Raw genomic sequence first — 19,328 nt, forward strand, 5'->3', positions numbered from 1 at the left:
CTCTTCAGTGTTTGCACAGCCTTTATGGCTCAGGAACAGCATCATCCATCTGTTGAAAACTTTGTCTGCAGAGCCACGCGGTGCTAAGAAGGGAGGAGGCTGAGGATGTCATTCCCAAATGGTGACCATGTTCTTTCCCCCATCAAAGCTCTCGTGTCTGAAACGAGGGGAAAAGGTGAGGAAGCGCTTGCCACGTCCTCCCATTGTGTTTCAGAGCACTCTTGGGGCAGGATGGGGGTTTCATGTGCACCTGGGATGTCGCTCAGCTTCGGCCTCTGGCAACAAAAAAGGGGTTTTGGTGGTTGAACAGTGAAGGTGCCTGAGGCTGAGACCCAGTTTGGGTCAGGAATACCACAGGGGTGTTCACACCGTGGAAGCTCCCACTGAAGGCAGCGTGCAGAGAGGTCACTTGGGTGCTTTGGAAAAATACCCCCCAGAAATGCCTTTTCAGGTCTGTAGTGGCAATGGAAGCTGGGTTTTGGTTGTCCTTTGGATGCCAGAAAGGTTTAATTATTTCTTAGATATTTCAAAAGGTTGCTGCAAGGTGCTGCTGCTTCAGAAAGATTTGCATTGTGCTGGCTTAAAGGTTAAACCCTGAGGGCTTTTTGTACCTCTGAGGAGAAGCGTGGAGGGGGGGGAGGGTCATAGCAGGAAAACCAGGAGGCTGAGAAGGATGACGAGGGGGGAGTGGCACCGAAGGGACAATCCCACTGACTCCTGATACTCCTGTCAAGGCAAGGAAAAGAAATGGGTCAAAACCAAAAAGAGCTTGTTTTAATGTGCTAAGTGCCCATGGCAGAGTTCATCTGCCTTCCCAGCTATCCCTGGGGATTGCTCCTTTGGGGGAGAAACTGCATCCTTAGCCGTGGCCAGAGTCTGTATCCATCGCTGAAACCTCTTGGGAATCCCCTCCCCAAAGCCCTGCTGACCCTTGGGACAGGAAAAGGAAGAACCTGTGATGTCACAGCATAGGATTAACAAGAGGGATCCCTCCTTGGGACAGGTTTGGTGTTATTTAGTAGGGAAAGATTGGGACTTTCCCCTTTTCTGAGCTTCTGGGCAAACTGCCAGAAGTCGTCCATGGGAAATGGAATCTCAAACTCATTCAAGTTGTTTCAACATCAACATTTTAAATCCCTTTTCCTCTTCCCACAGGGGTTTCAGCAAGGAGAGGCCCCTTTATTTTTCTGGAGAGACAACAGAGATGTCCAACTCACCTCCTCGTACGAATAATACATGGTGGGAATTAATGTCGTGTTGTCAGAGTAATATTCCACTGTTGCATACAAGTAATCACCTGGAAGGAAAACCCTGTCCTGGTGAGTCTGTGGGGACACTTAGTACAACCAGAGAGGCATCTCACCCCCTCAAACCATCACTACAACACCCATAACGCTGATTTGTGGATGGTAACAAGAAGCACTGAGGGCAGAAGGGCCCCAGAAAAACATCTTGACTCTACTTTTAATCTTGTTTTAGCTTTTACACCAAAGCATTGATTTCTGGTGCTCAGACCCAGCTGGTGCTGGGACATGTATTCCCTACAGGTTCTTCACCTCTGTATCAGGGGCATTCCTTCACTCCAGGAATGGTTTATATGGGCAAAGCCTGACCCCCCTGCCTGGCAGAGGCTCCCAGCATCCTTCCTAACCCCAGCTGCTCCAGCTTGCTCATACACCTTGCAGAAAGTGCTCAAAAGAAAGGGAGAGGGGAAGAAAAAGCAAGAATTTCTCACCAAAACGAGAGGCGTAGTCGTATAAAAACTCTGTTATCTCCTCCTCTCCTGTCTCAGCACTCCCTGAAACCACAGAAAGCAGGAGTTCACCTCAGGCCCTGCAAGCACAGAGCGTCCCCTCCAGGCGGCTTCCAGCGAAGTGTCGTGGATTTACTGGTGCTTTGTGCAAAATCTTCAGCCCTGGTTGGACTAAAATGGCTTCACAATCTGCCCAGAGTGAAATCAGAGACTCCACAGCAAAAGGAATCTCGCGTCAGACCGGCCCAGAGCTCCTCCAGGTGGGTTTTCACCTTCAGTTTGGGTGCAGATATGCCAGGAGAGGGAGATGCAGCACTGAGGTTACAGCTCTCCAGCTGCCTCCCTGCAGCCCATACCCCAGATTTATTTTGGGATGGAGCTCAGAGCTCTGCTTTGTGTGTTTTGAGCCTCTCCTCAGCCACCAGCCCAGCTCCTCTGTTCCTCATGTGCTGTGGAACTGGCTTCAGAAAGGAGACTCACGTTTCCTTAGGGCCGGGTCGCTATAAATAGAGTTCAGAGTCCTACAGTGTCACAGGCAGATCCAGTTGCTCATTTCCCTTTTCCAAAGACAAAGTTCAGTCTGGTTTCTTTGGTTTTTTTGGAAGCCTTACAAAGCAAACTGGCTGAGGATGGATGTTGTAGTACTCACATACCCAAACACCGGCAGAGGAAGGTGCTAATACAGTCATCTTCAGGTTTTAATAGATCTCATGTCATGGGATAGCTGTATTGACAGCCCATTTAGAGTATGTTAGTATAATACTGAGATTATGATATGAATCACTCTCCTGATGCTCTTTGTCGTGCCAGAGGTCACCTGGAGCTCTCTAAAACTCCATCCCTAACGTAGCCCCGCGTTTCCCAGCCACGGGCTGAGTGAGAAACCGAGATCCACAAACCCATCAGGAGGAAATCATCTGAAAACAGCCACCCAGCCTCAAGATTTCAGCACAGGTACCAAAGCCCCAGGCTCGTGCTGCCCCTGTGCAGAGGCTTTGGGGGAGGTTGGAGGGAAATGGGGTGTGATGTGACACAGAGCCCGTCCGTCAGCGCCGTCTCTCGGGGCGCATTCTCCCAGGCACGAAGCTCTCTGAGAAAGTTCTTCCAGGCTGGCTGTGGTATTGACACTGGAGCTTTGCTAACAATAATAGTGGAGTTTTATTGCTGCAAAGAGCTTCCATCTGGAAATCCCCCCTCCCTGTCCTGTGGTTGCTTTTAACCCCTTGCGGGATGTCTGGCTCGGCTCCTCCGGTGTGGTAGAGGAGGAGGGCTCAGTGCTGCCCACTGCCTCACCTTCCCAGACACGTTACCTCACTGCACGTGTCTTCCTCCTTAATTAGCTTCAAGTTCCTACTTGGAGCTGCCACTCATCCCTCCTGGGAGCTGCCAGTGCTGGGATTTTCCTCCCTCACTTGCCTCTGACTTTACTCCTCATGTCTCTAAGTGCCCACCTAATACTTCAGGAAATCCTCTCAGGTTGGTTGGGTTGGTTTTTTCCCCTTGCCCGTGTCTTGTCTCTCTTAACAGCTCCCAGATCTATAGTGCAAATTATTTTGAATGCAATCTGGAAAACATTAATTCTCAGACTCTCTTCTGCAAGCCCACGCTGTCTTCTGCAAGCACAGACCCTCCTCTCCAAGCACACACTTCATTCTAACTTTTAGCAATTCCAGCAGCTTTTTCCCTCTTGTTTTGCTTCCCCCTGTGGGGTTTTTTTCCCACTGACCCCCCTCCATCCCCAAACAGACACCCCAAAACCTTTCAGCCTCCAAGACCCCACCCTGAGCGCCATCCAGCATCCCTAAAGCATAGAAACAGCTCCAGCTGGGCACTCAACAGCCTGACAACGTTCAACCCCAAGCTAGAAAACCCAGAGAAATGTATTTACCCAGTGAAAAGTGAAGAACCAAGAGCGCTGCAATTACGAAGTTCGTCATCCTACGGGTCGGTGTCGGCCGCCCAGCGCTGCTGCTGCTCGGGTGTTTCTTGAGCCGTCCCAGCGGAGGCAGGAAATGACTCTTGTGAGGGCAGGACCAAACAACCTCCACACTGGGAGAGAGTAAAAAAGAGAGAACAGGAGGTTTTGCTGCAATTTGCCAAGCGGTGAGATGTCAGGTTGGGCTGGAGGTCGGCCTCCGGGGCTCAGCAGGTACACACGACGCTCCGTGATGCCGCTGCGGTGACTGAGGATGTTTTTCCCCCTGTAAAGGCTTTTGCTGAGGGCTGAGTTGCAAATCTTGAGGCAGTTATTCCTCAGGGAGGGTCAGCGCTGCCGGATGAGCACACAAACAGAGAGAGGATGGGTTTGATTATGTTAGAATTGAGTATAAGAATAGCAAAGTCCTTTCTGTCGTGTGGGCAGAGGCAGAAACGACGGCTGGGAACCAGATTGGGTTCCCAACTTCCCATCAAATCATGAGGGATTTTCCTTTCTTGGCTTCGTTTCACCTTTCTGTGCCTCAGTTTCTCCATCAGGAAGAAGAAACACAAATGGTGGATGGAAATACCTGGAGCTGGGCTGCTTTAGGAGCCACAGTCGGGGCTGATGGTTGCTCTGTGGTGCCTTGATCCGTGTTGATATTGACTTGTCTTCTCCTCTAAGGTTAAAAGCAAAAGAGGTTTAGTTTCTCAGAAGAGGAATAGGGAGGACAGCGAAACCCAGCTCTTCTGCTTTGTGGGGAAAAGCTGATAATGGTGCAGAAACCATCTCCAAGGAGATGACGTGATGCTGGTGGAAAGTGGGGTTAATGGGTGTGAAGCAATAGGGGAAGAGAAGGAGCAGGAGGGAAATTAAGCGAGACCCAGTTGGTGTAAGGTGAGTTCCTCGGCAGCACAGAGTGGGGCTGAGGTCACTGGGACTTTATTGCTTACACAGCAACCTTACACAGCAACAAAAATCAGGTCTTGGGGGGAAGATCAGCTTCAGCCCAGATGGTTTCCTCTCCCAGGTGGGCTCTAGCATGTGACAGGTGATGGTGTGTCTCAGAGGCTCTTGAGTGTGGATGAGGAAGAGCAAGAGAAGCCTTAGAAGGTACCAGAGAAGCTGTGTTTGGAGATGAGGCGATTTCCTAAGGGTAAAGATTCACCTCCCAGCCTGGGGCTGGGCTGAACAGGGGACAGCCCTGGGAGGGGGCACATCATCTCCCATCCCCTGGGGCACGTTCTGCCCATCCTAAAGGTGTCTTTTCCCAGTGCCACGTTTCATTCCTCTCCATCCAGTTGGATGATGCTCCCCCCCCACAGGGCTGCGTGTGTCCCCCCTGCCCTGCCCAGCCCAGCCCTGCCCTGCCCTGCCCTGCCCTGCCCTGCCCTGCCTCTGGGTGCTTCCCCCGCGGGACCAGCCTCAGGAGTTTCCTCTCACGCTTGAGAGAGCGGAAGCGACTTTTCTCAGTGGGGTGAAGGAGTGTAATGGCAAACAGCTGTGCTGAGCTGGGACCTGGGAGGGTGGGAGGGGACACACGGGGGTGGAAATCAGCGGCTGCCATGGGCTGGGAGCGGGAATCCACGGGGCAGCCAGGCAGGGACAGCAGCAGCAGCCAATGTGTTTCTCATCCTTGTGCTTTTGATTTTGCAGCTGAGGGTTCCTCTTGGGTTTAAGATAAAGATTCCTCTTGACTTTAAGATAAGGATTCCTCTTGATTTGGAGTCCCATCAATCTTAAGATAAGGATTCCCATCGTTTTTTAAGCTGAGGGTTGAGTTTCAAGCCAAGGATTCCTCTCAGTGACCAAAGGCAGATCCACTGAGGAGCTTTTTAAGCTCATCCTCAAACCCTTTTGCAGCCTCTCAGGGCTTTTTCCCATAGGGAGATGCTTGGCAAAGGGTTAAGTGCTGAGGAATGCTGAGCAGCATGAGCAGGCAGGAAGCAAATATCCCCCAAACCCTCCCCTCGACCCACAAAAATAACATCAGAACTCTCAGTCTCAGCCCAAGCAGAAATGGGATGAATCCCCCGGGCTGGGAGGTGTCAGGCGTGAAAGGGTTAAAATGGTCTGGTTTGAAAAGGGCAAGAAAGGTTTGCAGGGACATGGTGGCTTTTGTTAGATGCAGGATGTGGAGAACACGCCCTAAAAGGTGACAACAAGGGGGGCAAATGACCCCTTTACCCCAAACTCAGCCCTTGAGTGCATCAATGTCCATTGTGAGCGTCCCCCCCAGCACCTCCTGGTGCTCCTGGGGAGAGGCCAGTGCAGGTCCTGACTTGGATTTCTGGCTGGAAAAAAGGAAAACACTCCATTTTTGTTCTTTTAGGTGTTTTTCCCCCCCCTCCATTTCCATTTGTTCTTACACAGAACCATCACTCAAAGCACAGCTGAAAGGCAGTGACCAAACCCTCCTTTCCAGCTCTCATCCCCAAACCTGACCCTTGTTCTGTGATCTTAAACTCAACAAATCAAAGAGAAGAGGCTTTTCTGACTCCTCAGAAGCTGAGGGTGCTGAGCACCCCGGTGCTGTGGAGCCCCTGAGGCTCCCAGCACAGGTTCACAGTGAGCTCAGGGTCCTCTCGGCCGTCTCACATCATTTCCCGGGGTTTAATCGACGGAAGCAAACGGGAAATTAAGAAACTGCAGCTGGTAAATAAAGAATCTTCCCATAACAATGGGCTGAGCTGGGGGGACGAGAGCAGCAGGATTCCTGTAGCCTCGCAGCCAGCACTGTGCTACCTTCCCAGCAGCTTTCCTGTGGGAGTTATCTCCAACCCCTGCCCTTGGCCTGCTCAGCTCCTGTTGAAAGTGCAGGCTGCTGGCAGCAGTTGTGCCCCTGCATGTGGGAGCTACAGGGAAGCAGGGGAGCAGAGCCCACCTCCAGTGGTAGGTACTGGGGAAGTCACCTGAGGGGACGTTGTTCAGGGAGTTTGCTGGAGGATGAGAGGCTGGATGGAGGAAAGGCAGCAGAAATGAGCTGAGGGATGAAGGAAATGTGGGAAATGCACCGATGGGCAATGGAAAGGGAAGGGGAAGGAATGCATCAGTGAGTGAAGGAAACCCACACAAACCCCATCGGTGGGAAACACAAACAACCCCCCCAGGTAGCTGTGGGAAAGAGTGGGATGGGATGGGATGGGATGGGATGGGATGGGATGGGATGGGATGGGATGGGGTGGGGTGGGATGGGGTGGGGTGGGGTGGGGCGGGATGGGATGGGATGGGGTGGGGTGGGGTGGGGTGGGATGGGATGGGATGGGATGGGGTGGGGTGGGGTGGGATGGGATGGGATGGGATGGGGTGGGGTGGGGTGGGGTGGGATGGGGTGGGATGGGGTGTGGTGGGATGGGATGGGATGGGATGGGGTGGGGTGGGATGGGGTGGGGTGGGGTGGGATGGGATGGGATGGGGTGGGCTGGGGTGGGGTGGGGTGGGATGGGATGGGGTGGGGTGGGATGGGATGGGGTGGGCTGGGGTGGGGTGGGATGGGATGGGGTGGGATGGGGTGGGGTGGGATGGGGTGGGATGGGGTGGGGTGGGATGGGGTGGGGTGGGGTGGGGTGGGATGGGGTGGGATGGGATGGGATGGGATGGGGTGGGATGGGGTGGAATAGCAAGCAGATGTGGTATGACATGACATGACAGGCGGGCTGTAGGAGTGACCGTGGCCCCGGGGTTGGGGCTCAGGGGGAGCTCACACCGACCCCCCCCCCGGGCACTGCGAGTCCTCCGGCCGCCCGGGGGCGCCTCCGCGCGCCGCGGACTACAAGTCCCAGCGTGCCCCGCGGCCGGCCGCGCCGCCATGGGGGCCGCCGTGTTCTTCGGCTGCGCCGGCATCGCCTTCGGGCCGGCGCTCGCTCTCGTGCTGCTCACCGTGGCGGCCGAGCCGCTGCGGGTCATCGTCCTGGTGGCGGGGTGAGCTCGGGGGGGCCGGGACCGGCGGGTCTGCGCCGGCCGGCGGGCAGCGAGGGGGCGGCTGGGGGATCGGGGCGTGATGAGGGGGGCCGGGGGCGCTGAGGGGGCGGTTGGGGGGGTCAGGGACATTGAGGGGGCGGTTGGAGGGGTCAGGGGGCGCTGAGGGGGCTGTTGGAGGGGTCAGGGAGCGCAGAGGGGGCTGTTGGAGGGGTCAGGGGCATTGAGGGGGCTGTTGGAGGGGTCAGGGAGCGCTGAGGGGGCGGTTGGAGGGGTCAGGGGCATTGAGGGGGCGGTTGGAGGGGTCAGGGGGCGCTGAGGGGGCTGTTGGAGGGGTCAGGGGCATTGAGGGGGCGGTTGGAGGGGTCAGGGGGCGCTGAGGGGGCTGTTGGAGGGGTCAGGGAGCGCTGAGGGGGCTGTTGGAGGGGTCAGGGAGCGCTGAGGGGGCTGTTGGAGGGGTCAGGGGGCGCTGAGGGGGTGGTTGGAGGGGTCAGGGGGCGCTGAGGGGGTGGTTGGAGGGGTCAGGGGGCGCTGAGGGGGCTGTTGGAGGGGTCAGGGAGCGCTGAGGGGGCTGTTGGAGGGGTCAGGGGGCGCTGAGGGGGTGGTTGGAGGGGTCAGGGGGCGCTGAGGGGGTGGTTGGAGGGGTCAGGGGGCGCTGAGGGGGCTGTTGGAGGGGTCAGGGGGCGCTGAGGGGGCTCTTGGGAGGTCAGGGAGTGCAGAGAGTGTCTGAAGGGGTAGGTGGGAGGTTTGAGAGCGTTGAGGGGGCCGTTCTGGGGCAGCCTGGGGCCAAGAGAGCGCTGGGGAGGGGGCTGAGGGCAGTTGTGGGGCAGTCGTGGGGCCGTTGGGCTGTGCTGGGGCTTGGGCAGTCAGAGGGGCCTGGGGCAGGGCAGGCAGCAGCAGGGCTGTTGGCTCCACAGGGCAGCAGCTTCCTCTGAGCAGGTTGTTGTGGCCCTGGGGAGGATTCTGGCTTCGCAGCCGGTTTGAGTTTCGGCCTCACATGACAGCGACCCGACAGCCCACACACACTGAGCTGCAGCTGGGCACGTGTTTGCTGTGTGACCCCCAGCGTCACCTCGGGCTTCCTCTCTCTCAGGGCCTTCTTCTGGCTGGTGTCTCTGCTCTTGGCCTCCCTCATCTGGTTCGTTTCCGTCCATCTCAGCGACCGGGAGGACGCCAGGCTGCAGTACGGGCTCCTCATCTTCGGGGCTGCCGTCTCTGTGCTGCTGCAGGAGGCTTTCAGATTCGCCTACTTCAAGCTGCTGAAGTAAGAGGGGAGCCTGCACAGGGCCTGCTGCCTCCTGGGATGGATGGTGGCGGTGGGAAGGGTCCTGCAGAGCTCCTCCAGCCCTCAGCTCAGCACCAGTGGAACTGTTTGTGTTCCAGCTGATGTCCATCACTCCTTGTGCTGTCCCTGGCCACCACACACCAAACACCGGCCCCATCCCCCTGACACCCACCCTGCAGGGACTGAGCAGCATTGCTGAGGTGCCCCTGAGCTCAGGCTGCTGTTCCCCATGCTGAGCAGCCCCAGGGCTGCAGCCTTTCCTCCTCACACACATGTTGCAGCCCCTCAGCATCTTGTTCTGTGCTCTCCCAGGCCCCTCTCCAGCAGGTCACCCCCAGCCTGGCCTGGTGCTGGGTTTGTTCCTCCCTGGGTGCAGGACTCTGCCCTTGCCCTGGGTTCATTGCCACCCATCCCTCCTCCACAAGCCCAAGCCCCTCTTCCCAAGCTCTCCCTGAGCCTTTCCCTCCCTCGCTGGCAGGAAGGCAGATGAAGGGCTGGCCACCATCAGCGAGGACGGCCGCTCACCCATCTCCCTCAGGCAGATGGCATACGGTGAGTGCCACCCACTCAGCTCCCCCTGCGCCCTGCCAGCCTGAGCCACGGGGCTCACCGTGGGGGTGGCACAGCCACAGTGGCTCCTGGCTGATCCCCTTCTCCCTCCCCAGTCTCAGGCCTGTCCTTTGGCATCATCAGTGGTGTGTTTTCTGTCATCAACATCCTGGCAGACTCCATCGGGCCGGGCACCGTTGGCATCCACGGCGACTCGCCCTATTACTTCATCACCTCTGGTGAGGGCTGGCACGTGCTGTGGGGCTGGGGGCTGCTGTGGCCTTGAGTGGCACCAGGGAAGCTTTGGATTGAAGGTTTGGGACAATTTCTTCCCTGGGAGGGGTGTCAGCCCCTGTGCCAGGCTGCCCAGGGAGCTGGGGGAGTGCCCAGAGATCCCAAAGCCGTGGGGCTGAGGTGCTGTGGGTCAGGGCTGGGCAGGGTCAGGGCAGGGCTGGGACTGCAGCAGCTTCAGGGGCTTTTCTAACCAAACTGAATCTTTGACCACGTGCCATGGCCTTTGCCACAGCCAGGAGGCCTGAGGGGATGGTTCTGTGTGTCTCTGTCCCCCCACAGCGTTCCTCACCATGGCCCTGGTCCTGCTCCACACCTTCTGGGGGGTGATTTTCTTCGATGCCTGTGAGAAACGTCGCTACTGGTGCCTGGGGCTGGTGGTTGGCAGCCACCTCCTCACCTCGGGGCTGGTGAGTGGCAGCCAGGGCTCAGCAGATCTGGGCCAAAACGCATCAGTGCCAGGCTGTGAGACCCCTCTCACAGCAGTGAGACCCCCCTCTGTGTCCCCCATGGCTATTGAGGGGAGGGGGGGTGCTGTGGGGGTCCTTACACGGCTCTTTCCATCCCCCAGACGTTCCTGAACCCCCGGTACGAGGCCAGTCTGGTGCCCATCTTCATCATCACCCTCTGCACAGGCCTCTGGGCCTTTGTCACTGCCGGTGGCTCCTTCCACAACATCCTCAAGTGCCTCTCCTGTGAGTCCTGCAGAGCTCAGGGGGTCACTGCTGCAGGGGAGGGGGCTCATGGGGGTCTCTGTCCCCTTTTAGAGGCCAGGCCCTGTTTTGGGGTGTGGCCCAGAGTCGGGGCCAAGGGAGGACAAGTCTTGCCTTCAACCCTTTCATTGAACAGAAGACACATACTCTGGCTACGCTGACAACAACCCTGCTCCCCCTAATCGCTCCCCTCCCCCCTAGGTAAGCAGGAGGATGACAGCAGAGTGATGATGTACTCAGCACTGCAGGTGCCTTTGGAGGACTGAACCGTGGCTGCTGCTGCCTGGACCCTCACCCAGAGGTGACCCCGTGCCCCAGCCCCCTCCTCAGGGGGGTTTTTGGGGTCCAACTGCTCGTGGCTGCGACTTCCATCAGACTTTTTGGGGTGCTTTTTGTTACCTGACAGGGTCAGCGTGAGGGGGGCTGGAGGGGGGGCTGGGTGCCCTGTGGTGCAGCCAAGATTTGGGGCAGGACCCCCCTTCCCTTGTATTTGCCCCCTCCCAAGGGACCCCTGAGACATGGGGTGACGTTTGGGGGCGGCTGTGCCCCCTCCCCTCAGCCCCTTCCCTGCTGCCCCCTCCTTGTGACTCTGCAGGGGAAGGTGTTAAATTATTTTTTGGATTCAGAGTAAAACCCTTTGACTAGAGCTGATGGGTGTGTGGGGGGGTCTCTGCTGTGCTGGGGGGAGTGTGGGGAGAGGGGAGGTCGCTGCCCCCCATCTGCCCCCAGCCCCCTCCCCACGTCAGGGGCTCAGCAGCCCGGCCCCTTTCCCTCCCCAGCCCAGAGCCGCCGCTTCGGTGGGGTGGGGAAGGGGCTTTATTTCCCCCAGTGGGGCCAGGGCAGGAGCTGGAGGGTTGGGGTGTGGGGAGGGGGTGTCCAGCACAGCCCCCCCAGAGCTGGTTCAAGGGCGGGGGCTGGAGGGGCCGCGGCGGGACGAGGCCTTGAACACGACGTCGTGCTCCTGCGCCCTCCTGGCTCTGCGTGGGGGGGAGAGGGGCTGAGGGGAGGGGGAACCACCCCTTGGGGGGCTCCAGACGCTCTGGTTTGAGGGTCTGGGGTGTCCCCCCCACCCCTGTTTAAAGGGGCGGGTTCCACCCCCGGGCTCGAGGCCTCTCACCTCATCTTCTTGGCCACAAAGTGCCCGGCGAGGAAGAGGCCGAGACAAGCGGCCACGGCGCCGAAGGCGATGCCGACAGTCGCCCCTGTGTGAGGCCGGGGGGGCTCAGGGCTGGGGGAGGGGGCTCTGGAGTCACCCCCCTCATCCCAACCCCCCCAGACGGGCCCTACCTGTCGAATACCCCTCAGCCCCTGCAAGAGAAGAGCCAGGGCTCAGCCCCACCACCTCAGCCTGGCCCTGGGGGGTGTTTTGGGGTGCAGGGAGGGGAGCCCCATCGCCCCCTCCCCAGGCTGCTGCTCACCCCTGGGCACAGACACCAGCACCAGCCGCTGGTTGAGCTCCTGGGGCACCCGAAAGTTGTCGACCAGGCGCTGGGGCTCGGCCTCGGCCTCCTCCGTGGCGTAAAGGGCTCCCTGGAGCTGCTCCAGCTGAAACAGGCAGCGAGGGCTGGGGCTGCTCAGCCCCAGAGCGGGGGCTTTGACTCCAAAACAGCCCCTACCTGGGCCAGGTTCAGGCAGGCAGCCCCGAAATCAGGGGCTTTGACCCCAAAACAGCCCCTACCTGGGCCAGGTTCAGGCAGGCAGCCCCGAAATCAGGGGCTTTGACCCCAAAACAGCCCCTACCTGGGCCAGGCTGATGTGGAGAGCCCCGAATCAGGGAGTTTGACCCCCAAATGGGTCCAATCTTGGCCAGGCTGATGTGGACAGCCCCAAAATTGGAGGATTTGACCCCCAAATGGGTCCTACCTCAGCCAGGTTGATATGGACAGCAGCAAGTCAGGGGGTTTAGCCCCTAAAGCAGGGGCTTTGACCCCAAAATAGGTCCTACCTGGGCCAGGCTCACATGGACCGCCCTAAGTTGTGGATTTTAGCCCCCAAAGCAGGCTGTACCTTGGCCAGGCCGACATGGACAGTCCCAAATCAGGGGTTTAGCCCCCAGACTCGGGGTTTGCCCCCGGGGGAGGCCGTACCTGGCCCAGGCTGATGCGCACGGGCTGCTGGAAGAGGGTCCAGAGGACGCCCTGGGAGCAGGGGGGGGTGGTGAGGGACCCGTTGTAGCGGTAGAACAGGTCCAGGCGTGGCGGCAGCAGGTCCTGGATGCTGAAGGAAGGGATGGCCGTCGTCTGCCCTGAGGGAGGGGGGCAGGTGGGGGGTTGCACCGAGTGAAATTGGGGCTCCCCCTCCCCTCCTGCCCCCCGTCCCTCCCTCACCTGCGTAGCGGATGCGGCCGAGGTGCCTCAGGATGTTGTCGTAGGCAGGATGGGGGGCAGCACCCACCTTGGGGAGGCAGGGGGTGTGTTTAGGGGGAGGGGGTGTCAGGGTTTGGGAGGGGGGTGTTTGGGGTGTGTTTTGGGGTCTGTACCTCCAGGAAGACCCCGAGCACGGCCAAGCCCCCGGCGTGGTGCTGGGCCTGGCTGGCGTTGCCGTAGAGCTCGGCGTCGTAGTGCACCACGTGCATCTGTGGGCAGGGGGCTCCACGGGGGCTGGGGGCACAGCAGGGACCTCCCACCCCCCTCCCCTGGGCTGCTGCCCCCCCTCCTCACCCCTTTCCTCTGCCTGGGGCTTTCCAGCTCCGCTCCCACACTGCTGCCTGTGCCCCTTCCAGCACCTTCCGTGTGTCCCTGGACCCCTTCCCCATCCCCATTCCCAGCCTCCTGCCCCCAGACCCATTTCCCACCCCCTTCCCACATCCCTTCCCATCCCTTTTTTCTCCCCCCAGACCCATTTCTCTCCCTGTTTCCCACACCAGGACCCTTCCCTCTTCACTCTTTTCCACCCCCAGACCCATTTCCCACCCTCACTCCCATCTCCCACCCCAAGCCCCCCTTCTCAGGCTGAAGCCCCCTCCCCACCTCGGCGGGGGCTCGGTGCCCATCCAGCAGATGCTCAGCCCCCGCGCTGCCGGGCCGGCCCCAGTGGAAGTGCAGCTGAGCAGCAGCGAAGCTCCGGGGCAGCCCCTGGAGCCGCAGCGAGGGCGGCAGCGCCAGCACGGCTGCGGGGGCGCGGCAGGGTCAGGGGGGCCGGGACCCTCGGGACCCTCCCCCAGCCTCCTCTCCGCTCACCCGTGTGGCCGTTGTTGGCGAGGCTGAGGCCGGGGGGCTGCTCGTAGCCCAGGGGGCGAAGGGGAGGCAGCGAAGGGTCCGGCACCGCCCGGCCCGACGCGATGGCGATGGGCGACTGCGCCCGGCCTCCGCACGCCGGGTGCCCCTCGGGCCAGTGCTGCTGTCCGTGGGGGCCTGAGGGGGGGTCCAGGCGTGGGGCTGAGCCCCCCACACCCCCCCATGGGGATGCTGCTTCACCCCAGATGCCCTCGGTCCCCTCCTCCCCCCGAGAGGGGCGGCGCGGGCCGTTCCCACGGCGCCCGGTAATCTGCTGGGGACGGTTTTTTCCGGCTGGGGGAGCCGGGACAAAGCTGAGGCCGGCGGGGAGGGGCTGGGGGGGCGCCCACGGGGTCCCCGGGCGGGATGGGGCTTAAGTGGGATTTGGCTGGGGCCGGATCCTAATTGGATTTGGCAGCCGGAGCCTTATGTAAAGGAGCACAAAGGGACCATTGGGGACCCGCGGGCTGGGGGGGGCTGGGAGGACCCAGGTGACCCGGGGAGAGGACACTGAGGGTCGGCACCCATCCGCCTGCCCCCAGCGAGGGGCACTTGGGGGGCTGCGGGGACAATGGGGGATGTCACCCATCCATCCCACCCGGTTCGAGGGGATCCAGGAGGCTGGGAGGGGGTTGGGGGGCGCAGTGGCGGGACAGGCAGCCGGCAGCCCCTCAGCCCTGTGTGGGGACCCAGGGGATGCCTCTCGGCTGTGGGGTGCCGGGTTTGGGGTCCCACTCACCCTCATACGCCCAGTGGGGACCTGTGCAGGGGGAAAGAAGGTGCTGAGGGTCAAAGGGGGGTCCCGGGGCTCAGGTGAGGCCCCCCCAGCCCTTCGCCGGGGGGTTCCTGTGGGTGCTGGCGGCTGCACCCCGACGTGGGTCCCACTCCCAGGGCTGGGGATTGGGGTGAAGGCCTGGGGGGGCCGTGGGGGGCACTCACCAGCGGGCAAGGCGGGGGCCAGGCCCCCCAGCAGCAGCAGCGCTCGCAGCATGGCGGGGGGCAGGGGCTGGGGGCCGCCGCCGCGGCTTTAAATACCCACCCGGGACGGGCCCCCCCGGGGGGACGGGGAGAGCTGGGGGGGCCATGGCTGGGGGCCGGGGCGGGGGGGGTGAGGGGCCGCGGGGTGAGGGGCGGCGGGCGGGGGGCTGCAGGGGGCGCTGGGCCGGGGGGCGCCGGGGGGGTCCCGGGGGGTCCCGGGGGGGGTCCCGGGGGTCGGACCCTGCACGCGCTCCCCTCGCCCCGCCCCCTCCCCTCCGGCCCCGCCCCCCGGACGACGCCCCGCCCCTCCCGCTGACGTCACGCGCGCGCGCCCCGCCCCCACGTGGGAGCCCACGCGCCCGCCCGGGCCCCGTTACGTAACGCGGCCGAAGCGAGGCCGCGGCGCCGCTGCCGCCCCCAACGGCGGCTCGGGGCGGGGGGCTGCGGGGGGCTGCGGGGGGCTGCTCGTGCCCGGCAGCGGGACCCGGGACCCCCATCGGCGCCGCGGCCCGCCAGAGGGCGCTGCTCCGCGCCCCCCCCCCCCGTGGCGCCACATGGAGGGGGCGTGTCCTCAGCCCCGCCCCTCCGCCCTCACAGCCAATCAGCGCGGGGCAACCTCCGCATTGGGCAGAGCCGCCGGCGGCGCAGGCCAATGGGAGCTCGGGGGGCGCGGCGGGGCGCGGAGGCTCCGCCCCGCTGCCGGGGCCGGGCGGCCAATGGGAGCGAAGGGGGCGGGGCCCAGCGGGAGGCACGTGCGGCCGCGCACGTGTCCGCGTGGGGCCGCCGCAGCCCGGGCGGAACCGGCACCGGGACAGCGGCAGCGACGGGGACACCGGCACCGGCACCAGCGGCACCAGCGGCACCAGCGGCACCGGCACCAGCGGCACCAGCGGCACCGGCACAGCAGGTGGGCCTCGGGCTGGTTGGGGCCGGGGGCAGGATCCCCGGGACCCCGGGGAGGGGGAGGCTGCGGCCAGTGCGGCGTCCCGGGGCAGTGAGAGGGTCCCGGAGCCGCACGGGGAGGTGCTGGGAGCGCGGCCCCGGGGGCGGGCGGGTCCCCAGGCTGGGTGTGCTTGGGGGGTCCCCCCGGGAGGGTCCCGATCTTGAGTGGAGAGGCCTGTTGGGGGTGGGGGGCTGGTGATGGAGGGGCCAGCGGGAGGGGGACGGGTCTGCGCAGCAGGTTGTGCTCCCGCTGCTGGGGAGGGGCGTCTCCATCCTGGGGAGGGGTCCCGGGACTCGCTGGGGGGCTCCTGGTGCCAGTCGTGGGGAGTTCCCCATCCTGAGTGGGGGGTCCCAGTCCTGGGTGAAGGGTCTCGCTGCCGGGTGGGTTCCTGCAGCCCCCCCCTGTGAGAGGTGCCGCTGGGACACCGCCCCCACAGACCCCCCGCGGGGCCCACACCGCTTTGTCTGTTTTCCAGTTTTGCCCAATTTCCCCACATTTTCCCTCTTTTCCGTCTCCCCAGGGCGGCCTCAGCCCAGCGGCACCGCGGGACCTGACCCAGACACAGGCCCCCCCGGGGGCTGCCCCCACCGCCCCCCCTCCAGCCGCCCCGATGGAGCCCCCCGCCCGCGCCTGCTCCTGCGGCTCCCCCGCCTCCAGCCCCGGGGGTCCCTCCGACAGCGAGGCCGAGGTGGGGGGACCCTCCCCAGCGCCCCCCAGACCTGAGCGGAGCCACAAGCGGCCGCGGGGCCCGGACAGAGGGTCCCCGGAGCTGCCGCCGTCCCCCCGCGGCGGGAAACGGCCCCGGAGGGGGGAGGGGCGGGAGGCCCCGCCCAGCGACGGCGACCGGCTCTTTGCCCAAAAAGTGAGTTTTTGGCAGCAAAACAAAGGAGGGGGTGGGGGGGGCAGTGGCTGACATCCCCAAAACGCGTCTGCTCCCGACCCTGCCTCAGTTTCCCCATCTGAGAGGGGAGGGGGGGGAAGGAAGGTGAGAGGACATGACACCCCTTCCCTGCTGGGGACCCGGCCACCATCCTCATCCTCATCCTCATCCTGTTCCCCACAGTGCCAGGAGCTGAGGGGCTTCATCCAGCCCCTGGCAGAGCTGCTGGAGGGGCTGAAGAGGGGCCGGTATGACAGAGGTGGGTGCCCCCCCTTCCCCCCAATCCCCCCTCTGCCCCCCATTTCCCCCCCCAGAGACTCATCAGCCTTTGGGTCCCCCAGGGCTGAGCAGCTTCCAGCAGAGCGTGGCCATGGACCGGATCCAGCGCATCATCGGGGTGCTGCAGAAGCCCGAGATGGGGTGAGTGTGACCCCCCCAGCGAGTCCTCACGGCGTGGGGAGGGCCAAAGGGCCTCCCCACCCCCAGCAGCCGGGTGACTGGTTCTCTCTGCCCCCTCCCCAGCTCCCGGTACCTGGGGACGCTGCTGCAGGTCGAGGGGATGCTGAGGCTCTGGTTCCCACACGTGGCCCCCAAACCCGCGCAGGATGCGGCCCCCGCGCCCCCCCGCCGCCGCCCCCCCCGCCGGCCCCCCCGGGGCCCCCCGCTGCCGCCGCCTGCCTGGAGACACCCCCCCTTCCTCCTCCTCCTCCTCCTCCTCCATCGCCTTGGGGACATCACATCGGGGTGGCCGCTCCAGGTGCCGCCCCAGGACCCCCCCGGCCTCCCCGACACCGGATGCCTGACGCCCCCCAGGGACAGGGGTGTCTCTCCTGGATCTCTTCAGCTTTGCCTTTCTGGATGGTGTTTTTTAGACTGTGGACACTGAGACCTGCAGGCGGGTGGGGCCTGAACCCCCCCAGGAGCCCCAAAACCCTGCTGCGGGGGGGCTGGTGCCTTCGCCAGAGCGCAGCCCCCACCCCGGGGCAGGGAGCTTGTGCCTTGGGGGTGGGGGGAGTCTGGGCGGGGGGCTGGCACCTCCCCCAGGGCTTGTGCCTTCTCCCTGTGTGACGTTTTGGGGGGGGGCTGGTGTGTTGTGTGTCTCCCCCCTCTCCCTGGCCCCCTGAGTGGGGCTGCCCCACGGATGGGCCCTGCTGGAAGCAATAAATGCCACGGGAGTGGTCAGGGCCACTCGGTGTCCTCTGTGCCTGGGGGGTCTTGTCCCTGTGGGGGGACAGGGGGCAGCATTCAGAGCCCCGTGTGCCCCCCGAGTGCTCTGGGGTAGACCTGGGGGCAGAGCGACCGCTGGAGCCTGAACCCACTCGTCCCCTTCACCCCTGCAACAGCCCCCCGGGCCCTGTGCCCACCCCCAATCCCATCCCAACGCCCCAATCCCTGACCTTTGCCCCCTGCCCCACATCCAAACCGTGACCCCTGACCCCGTGACCTGCCCCATCCCAGCCCTGACCCGCCCTTGACCCCGCGACCCGCCCGTGACCCCTGTGCCCCTCCGCGCCACGTGACACGCGTCAAACCCCGCCCACGAGCCCCAAAGCACCGCCCACCGCTCCAAGCCACGCCCACGAGCCCCAAAGCCCCGCCCACCGCTCCAAGCCACGCCCACCAGCCACAAAACCACGCCCACAGTCCCAAACCACGCCCACGAACCTCAAAGCCACGCCCACCACTCCAAGCCCCGCCTCCTCCGCTCTGCCGCGACCGACTTCCGGTTCGGGGTCGCCGCCGGTGAGTGCCGCGGCCGCCGTTCCCTGGGCGGGGGGAGGGGGGACACCGGGACCCCGCCGCGTCCGTCCGGGGCGGGTGAAGGAGCGGAGGGTGGGGGGGCCGTGGGGACGCGCCGGTCGCAGCGGGGGGGTCGTTCCGGGCACGGGCCGGTTCACCCGCCGCCTCCCTCTTCCCGCAGCACGGTGTCCGTCGCGGCAATGGCGAACCACGTCCGCTTCGTGGCCCGCACCGTCATGGTCCAGAACGGCAACGTGGAAGCGGCGTACGGCGCGCTGAACCGGTGAGGGCCCGGCGGGCGGCAGCGGGGCGGGGGAAGGGCTCAGCCGGGCTGGGGAGCGGGCTCTGGGGTGTGGGGGGGTCCCCGTGAGGTGTCCCCAGGGCGGTAATTAGACAGGGAAGTCTTAATTACCCCCGCCGGGGCTTCTCGTCCTGCCTTCCCCAGTGAGCCTGGCTCGGGAGGGACGTTCTGGAGCTTTTCGCTGGGCTCGAGGCCTCTGAGGCTGGGGAGGGCCCAGGAGGGGGGGGTGTGACGCCTCTGACCCCAAACACCACCTGGGATGTGGATTAATTACATCATAACAAGTTAGAAACACGCTGGGCAGGGGGGACACAGCCGCTGTGGCGCTCTGAGGAGGAGGAGGAGGAGATCCCCTCCCAGCTGCAGCCTCCCCGACGTGCCCCGAGCTGTTTGCAGGTCTCAGGGGAGCCTTCAGAGCACAATTGAACTCCTTTTGAACCAAATCCCAGCAGGTTTCAACGCGAGCAGGGGGAACGGGGAGGGACACGGCTCACGCCGTTGCCCCTGGGTCCTGTCCCAGGACGGTGTGCTGGAGGTGCTGGGACGTGTCTCACGCCGCCTGCGCTCTGCTCGCTCCGCAGGATCCTGTCCCAGGACGGGCTGCTGGAGGTGGTGCGGCGCGGCCGCTACTACGAGAAGCCGTGTCGGCGGCGGCAGCGCTTGGCCTACGAGGCCTGTCGCAGGGTCTACAACGCCGAGATGAGCCGGAAAATCTCCTTCCTGGGGCGGATCGTGCGGGCGGACCCGTGGCAGGGCTGTTAGCGCAGCCCCTCCGCTGCCGGCACCAATAAACGCGGCTGCTCCCGGCGGCGCCTCCATCGACTCCCGGCGGGGACGGGCGCGG

General features: G+C 63.3%; 4 protein-coding genes and 1 long non-coding RNA gene across 5 annotated transcripts; 4 read left to right on the forward strand and 1 right to left on the reverse strand.

Annotated features, from left to right (window-relative positions):
* The first annotated feature begins 1,158 nt into the window (after nt 1-1,158).
* LOC133628273 (uncharacterized) lies at nt 1,159-4,328 on the forward strand. The gene is made up of 4 exons (XR_009820649.1): nt 1,159-1,319; nt 1,793-2,013; nt 2,564-2,707; nt 3,500-4,328. It is a non-coding gene; the product is annotated as an uncharacterized LOC133628273 (long non-coding RNA).
* A 3,137-nt stretch (nt 4,329-7,465) lies between these two features.
* APH1A (aph-1 homolog A, gamma-secretase subunit) lies at nt 7,466-11,073 on the forward strand. Its single transcript, XM_062016265.1, has 7 exons — nt 7,466-7,592; nt 8,683-8,853; nt 9,353-9,426; nt 9,540-9,662; nt 9,997-10,124; nt 10,286-10,409; nt 10,629-11,073. Exons 1-7 carry the CDS (start codon nt 7,480-7,482, stop codon nt 10,691-10,693), a joined length of 798 nt encoding a protein of 265 aa, XP_061872249.1. The 5' UTR covers nt 7,466-7,479; the 3' UTR covers nt 10,694-11,073.
* Nucleotides 11,074-11,328: 255 nt separating this feature from the next.
* Nucleotides 11,329-14,696, reverse strand: CA14 (carbonic anhydrase 14). The gene is made up of 11 exons (XM_062016061.1): nt 14,582-14,696; nt 14,382-14,402; nt 13,607-13,780; nt 13,397-13,536; nt 12,907-13,002; nt 12,755-12,821; nt 12,515-12,672; nt 11,846-11,972; nt 11,715-11,735; nt 11,545-11,629; nt 11,329-11,404 (listed from the first exon to the last, which is right to left on the reverse strand). The coding sequence occupies exons 1-11, from the start codon at nt 14,631-14,633 to the stop codon at nt 11,329-11,331; spliced, it is 1,017 nt and encodes a 338-aa protein (XP_061872045.1). The 5' UTR covers nt 14,634-14,696.
* A 669-nt stretch (nt 14,697-15,365) lies between these two features.
* Nucleotides 15,366-17,631, forward strand: CIART (circadian associated repressor of transcription). The gene is made up of 5 exons (XM_062016281.1): nt 15,366-15,527; nt 16,084-16,425; nt 16,627-16,702; nt 16,785-16,863; nt 16,966-17,631. The coding sequence occupies exons 2-5, from the start codon at nt 16,174-16,176 to the stop codon at nt 17,327-17,329; spliced, it is 771 nt and encodes a 256-aa protein (XP_061872265.1). The 5' UTR covers nt 15,366-15,527; nt 16,084-16,173; the 3' UTR covers nt 17,330-17,631.
* A 512-nt stretch (nt 17,632-18,143) lies between these two features.
* On the forward strand, nt 18,144-19,291 carry MRPS21 (mitochondrial ribosomal protein S21). Its single transcript, XM_062016310.1, has 3 exons — nt 18,144-18,186; nt 18,365-18,466; nt 19,066-19,291. Exons 2-3 carry the CDS (start codon nt 18,384-18,386, stop codon nt 19,244-19,246), a joined length of 264 nt encoding a protein of 87 aa, XP_061872294.1. The 5' UTR covers nt 18,144-18,186; nt 18,365-18,383; the 3' UTR covers nt 19,247-19,291.
* Nucleotides 19,292-19,328: the final 37 nt, after the last annotated feature.

This window comes from Colius striatus, chromosome 29, assembly GCF_028858725.1.
Source record: "Colius striatus isolate bColStr4 chromosome 29, bColStr4.1.hap1, whole genome shotgun sequence".
In the NCBI taxonomy this organism is placed as follows: Eukaryota; Metazoa; Chordata; class Aves; order Coliiformes; family Coliidae; genus Colius; species Colius striatus.

What these genes read in the sequence shown, in the direction of transcription:
- CA14 (XM_062016061.1), bottom strand. Translation starts at nt 14,633, where the DNA reads ATGCTGCGAGCGCTGCTGCTGCTGGGGGGCCTGGCCCCCGCCTTGCCC. An exon ending in GGCCCCCGCCTTGCCCGCTG is followed by an intron (nt 14,403 to 14,581) that starts GTGAGTGCCCCC and finishes CCCCCTGCACAG; the next exon opens with GTCCCCACTGGGCGTATGAG. An exon ending in TCCCCACTGGGCGTATGAGG is followed by an intron (nt 13,781 to 14,381) that starts GTGAGTGGGACC and finishes ACCCCCCCTCAG; the next exon opens with GCCCCCACGGACAGCAGCAC.
- CIART (XM_062016281.1), top strand. Translation starts at nt 16,174, where the DNA reads ATGGAGCCCCCCGCCCGCGCCTGCTCCTGCGGCTCCCCCGCCTCCAGC. An exon ending in ACCGGCTCTTTGCCCAAAAA is followed by an intron (nt 16,426 to 16,626) that starts GTGAGTTTTTGG and finishes TGTTCCCCACAG; the next exon opens with TGCCAGGAGCTGAGGGGCTT. An exon ending in CTGCAGAAGCCCGAGATGGG is followed by an intron (nt 16,864 to 16,965) that starts GTGAGTGTGACC and finishes CCCCCTCCCCAG; the next exon opens with CTCCCGGTACCTGGGGACGC.
- MRPS21 (XM_062016310.1), top strand. Translation starts at nt 18,384, where the DNA reads ATGGCGAACCACGTCCGCTTCGTGGCCCGCACCGTCATGGTCCAGAAC. An exon ending in GCGTACGGCGCGCTGAACCG is followed by an intron (nt 18,467 to 19,065) that starts GTGAGGGCCCGG and finishes CTCGCTCCGCAG; the next exon opens with GATCCTGTCCCAGGACGGGC.
- APH1A (XM_062016265.1), top strand. Translation starts at nt 7,480, where the DNA reads ATGGGGGCCGCCGTGTTCTTCGGCTGCGCCGGCATCGCCTTCGGGCCG. An exon ending in GCCTACTTCAAGCTGCTGAA is followed by an intron (nt 8,854 to 9,352) that starts GTAAGAGGGGAG and finishes CCTCGCTGGCAG; the next exon opens with GAAGGCAGATGAAGGGCTGG. An exon ending in ACCTCCTCACCTCGGGGCTG is followed by an intron (nt 10,125 to 10,285) that starts GTGAGTGGCAGC and finishes TCCATCCCCCAG; the next exon opens with ACGTTCCTGAACCCCCGGTA.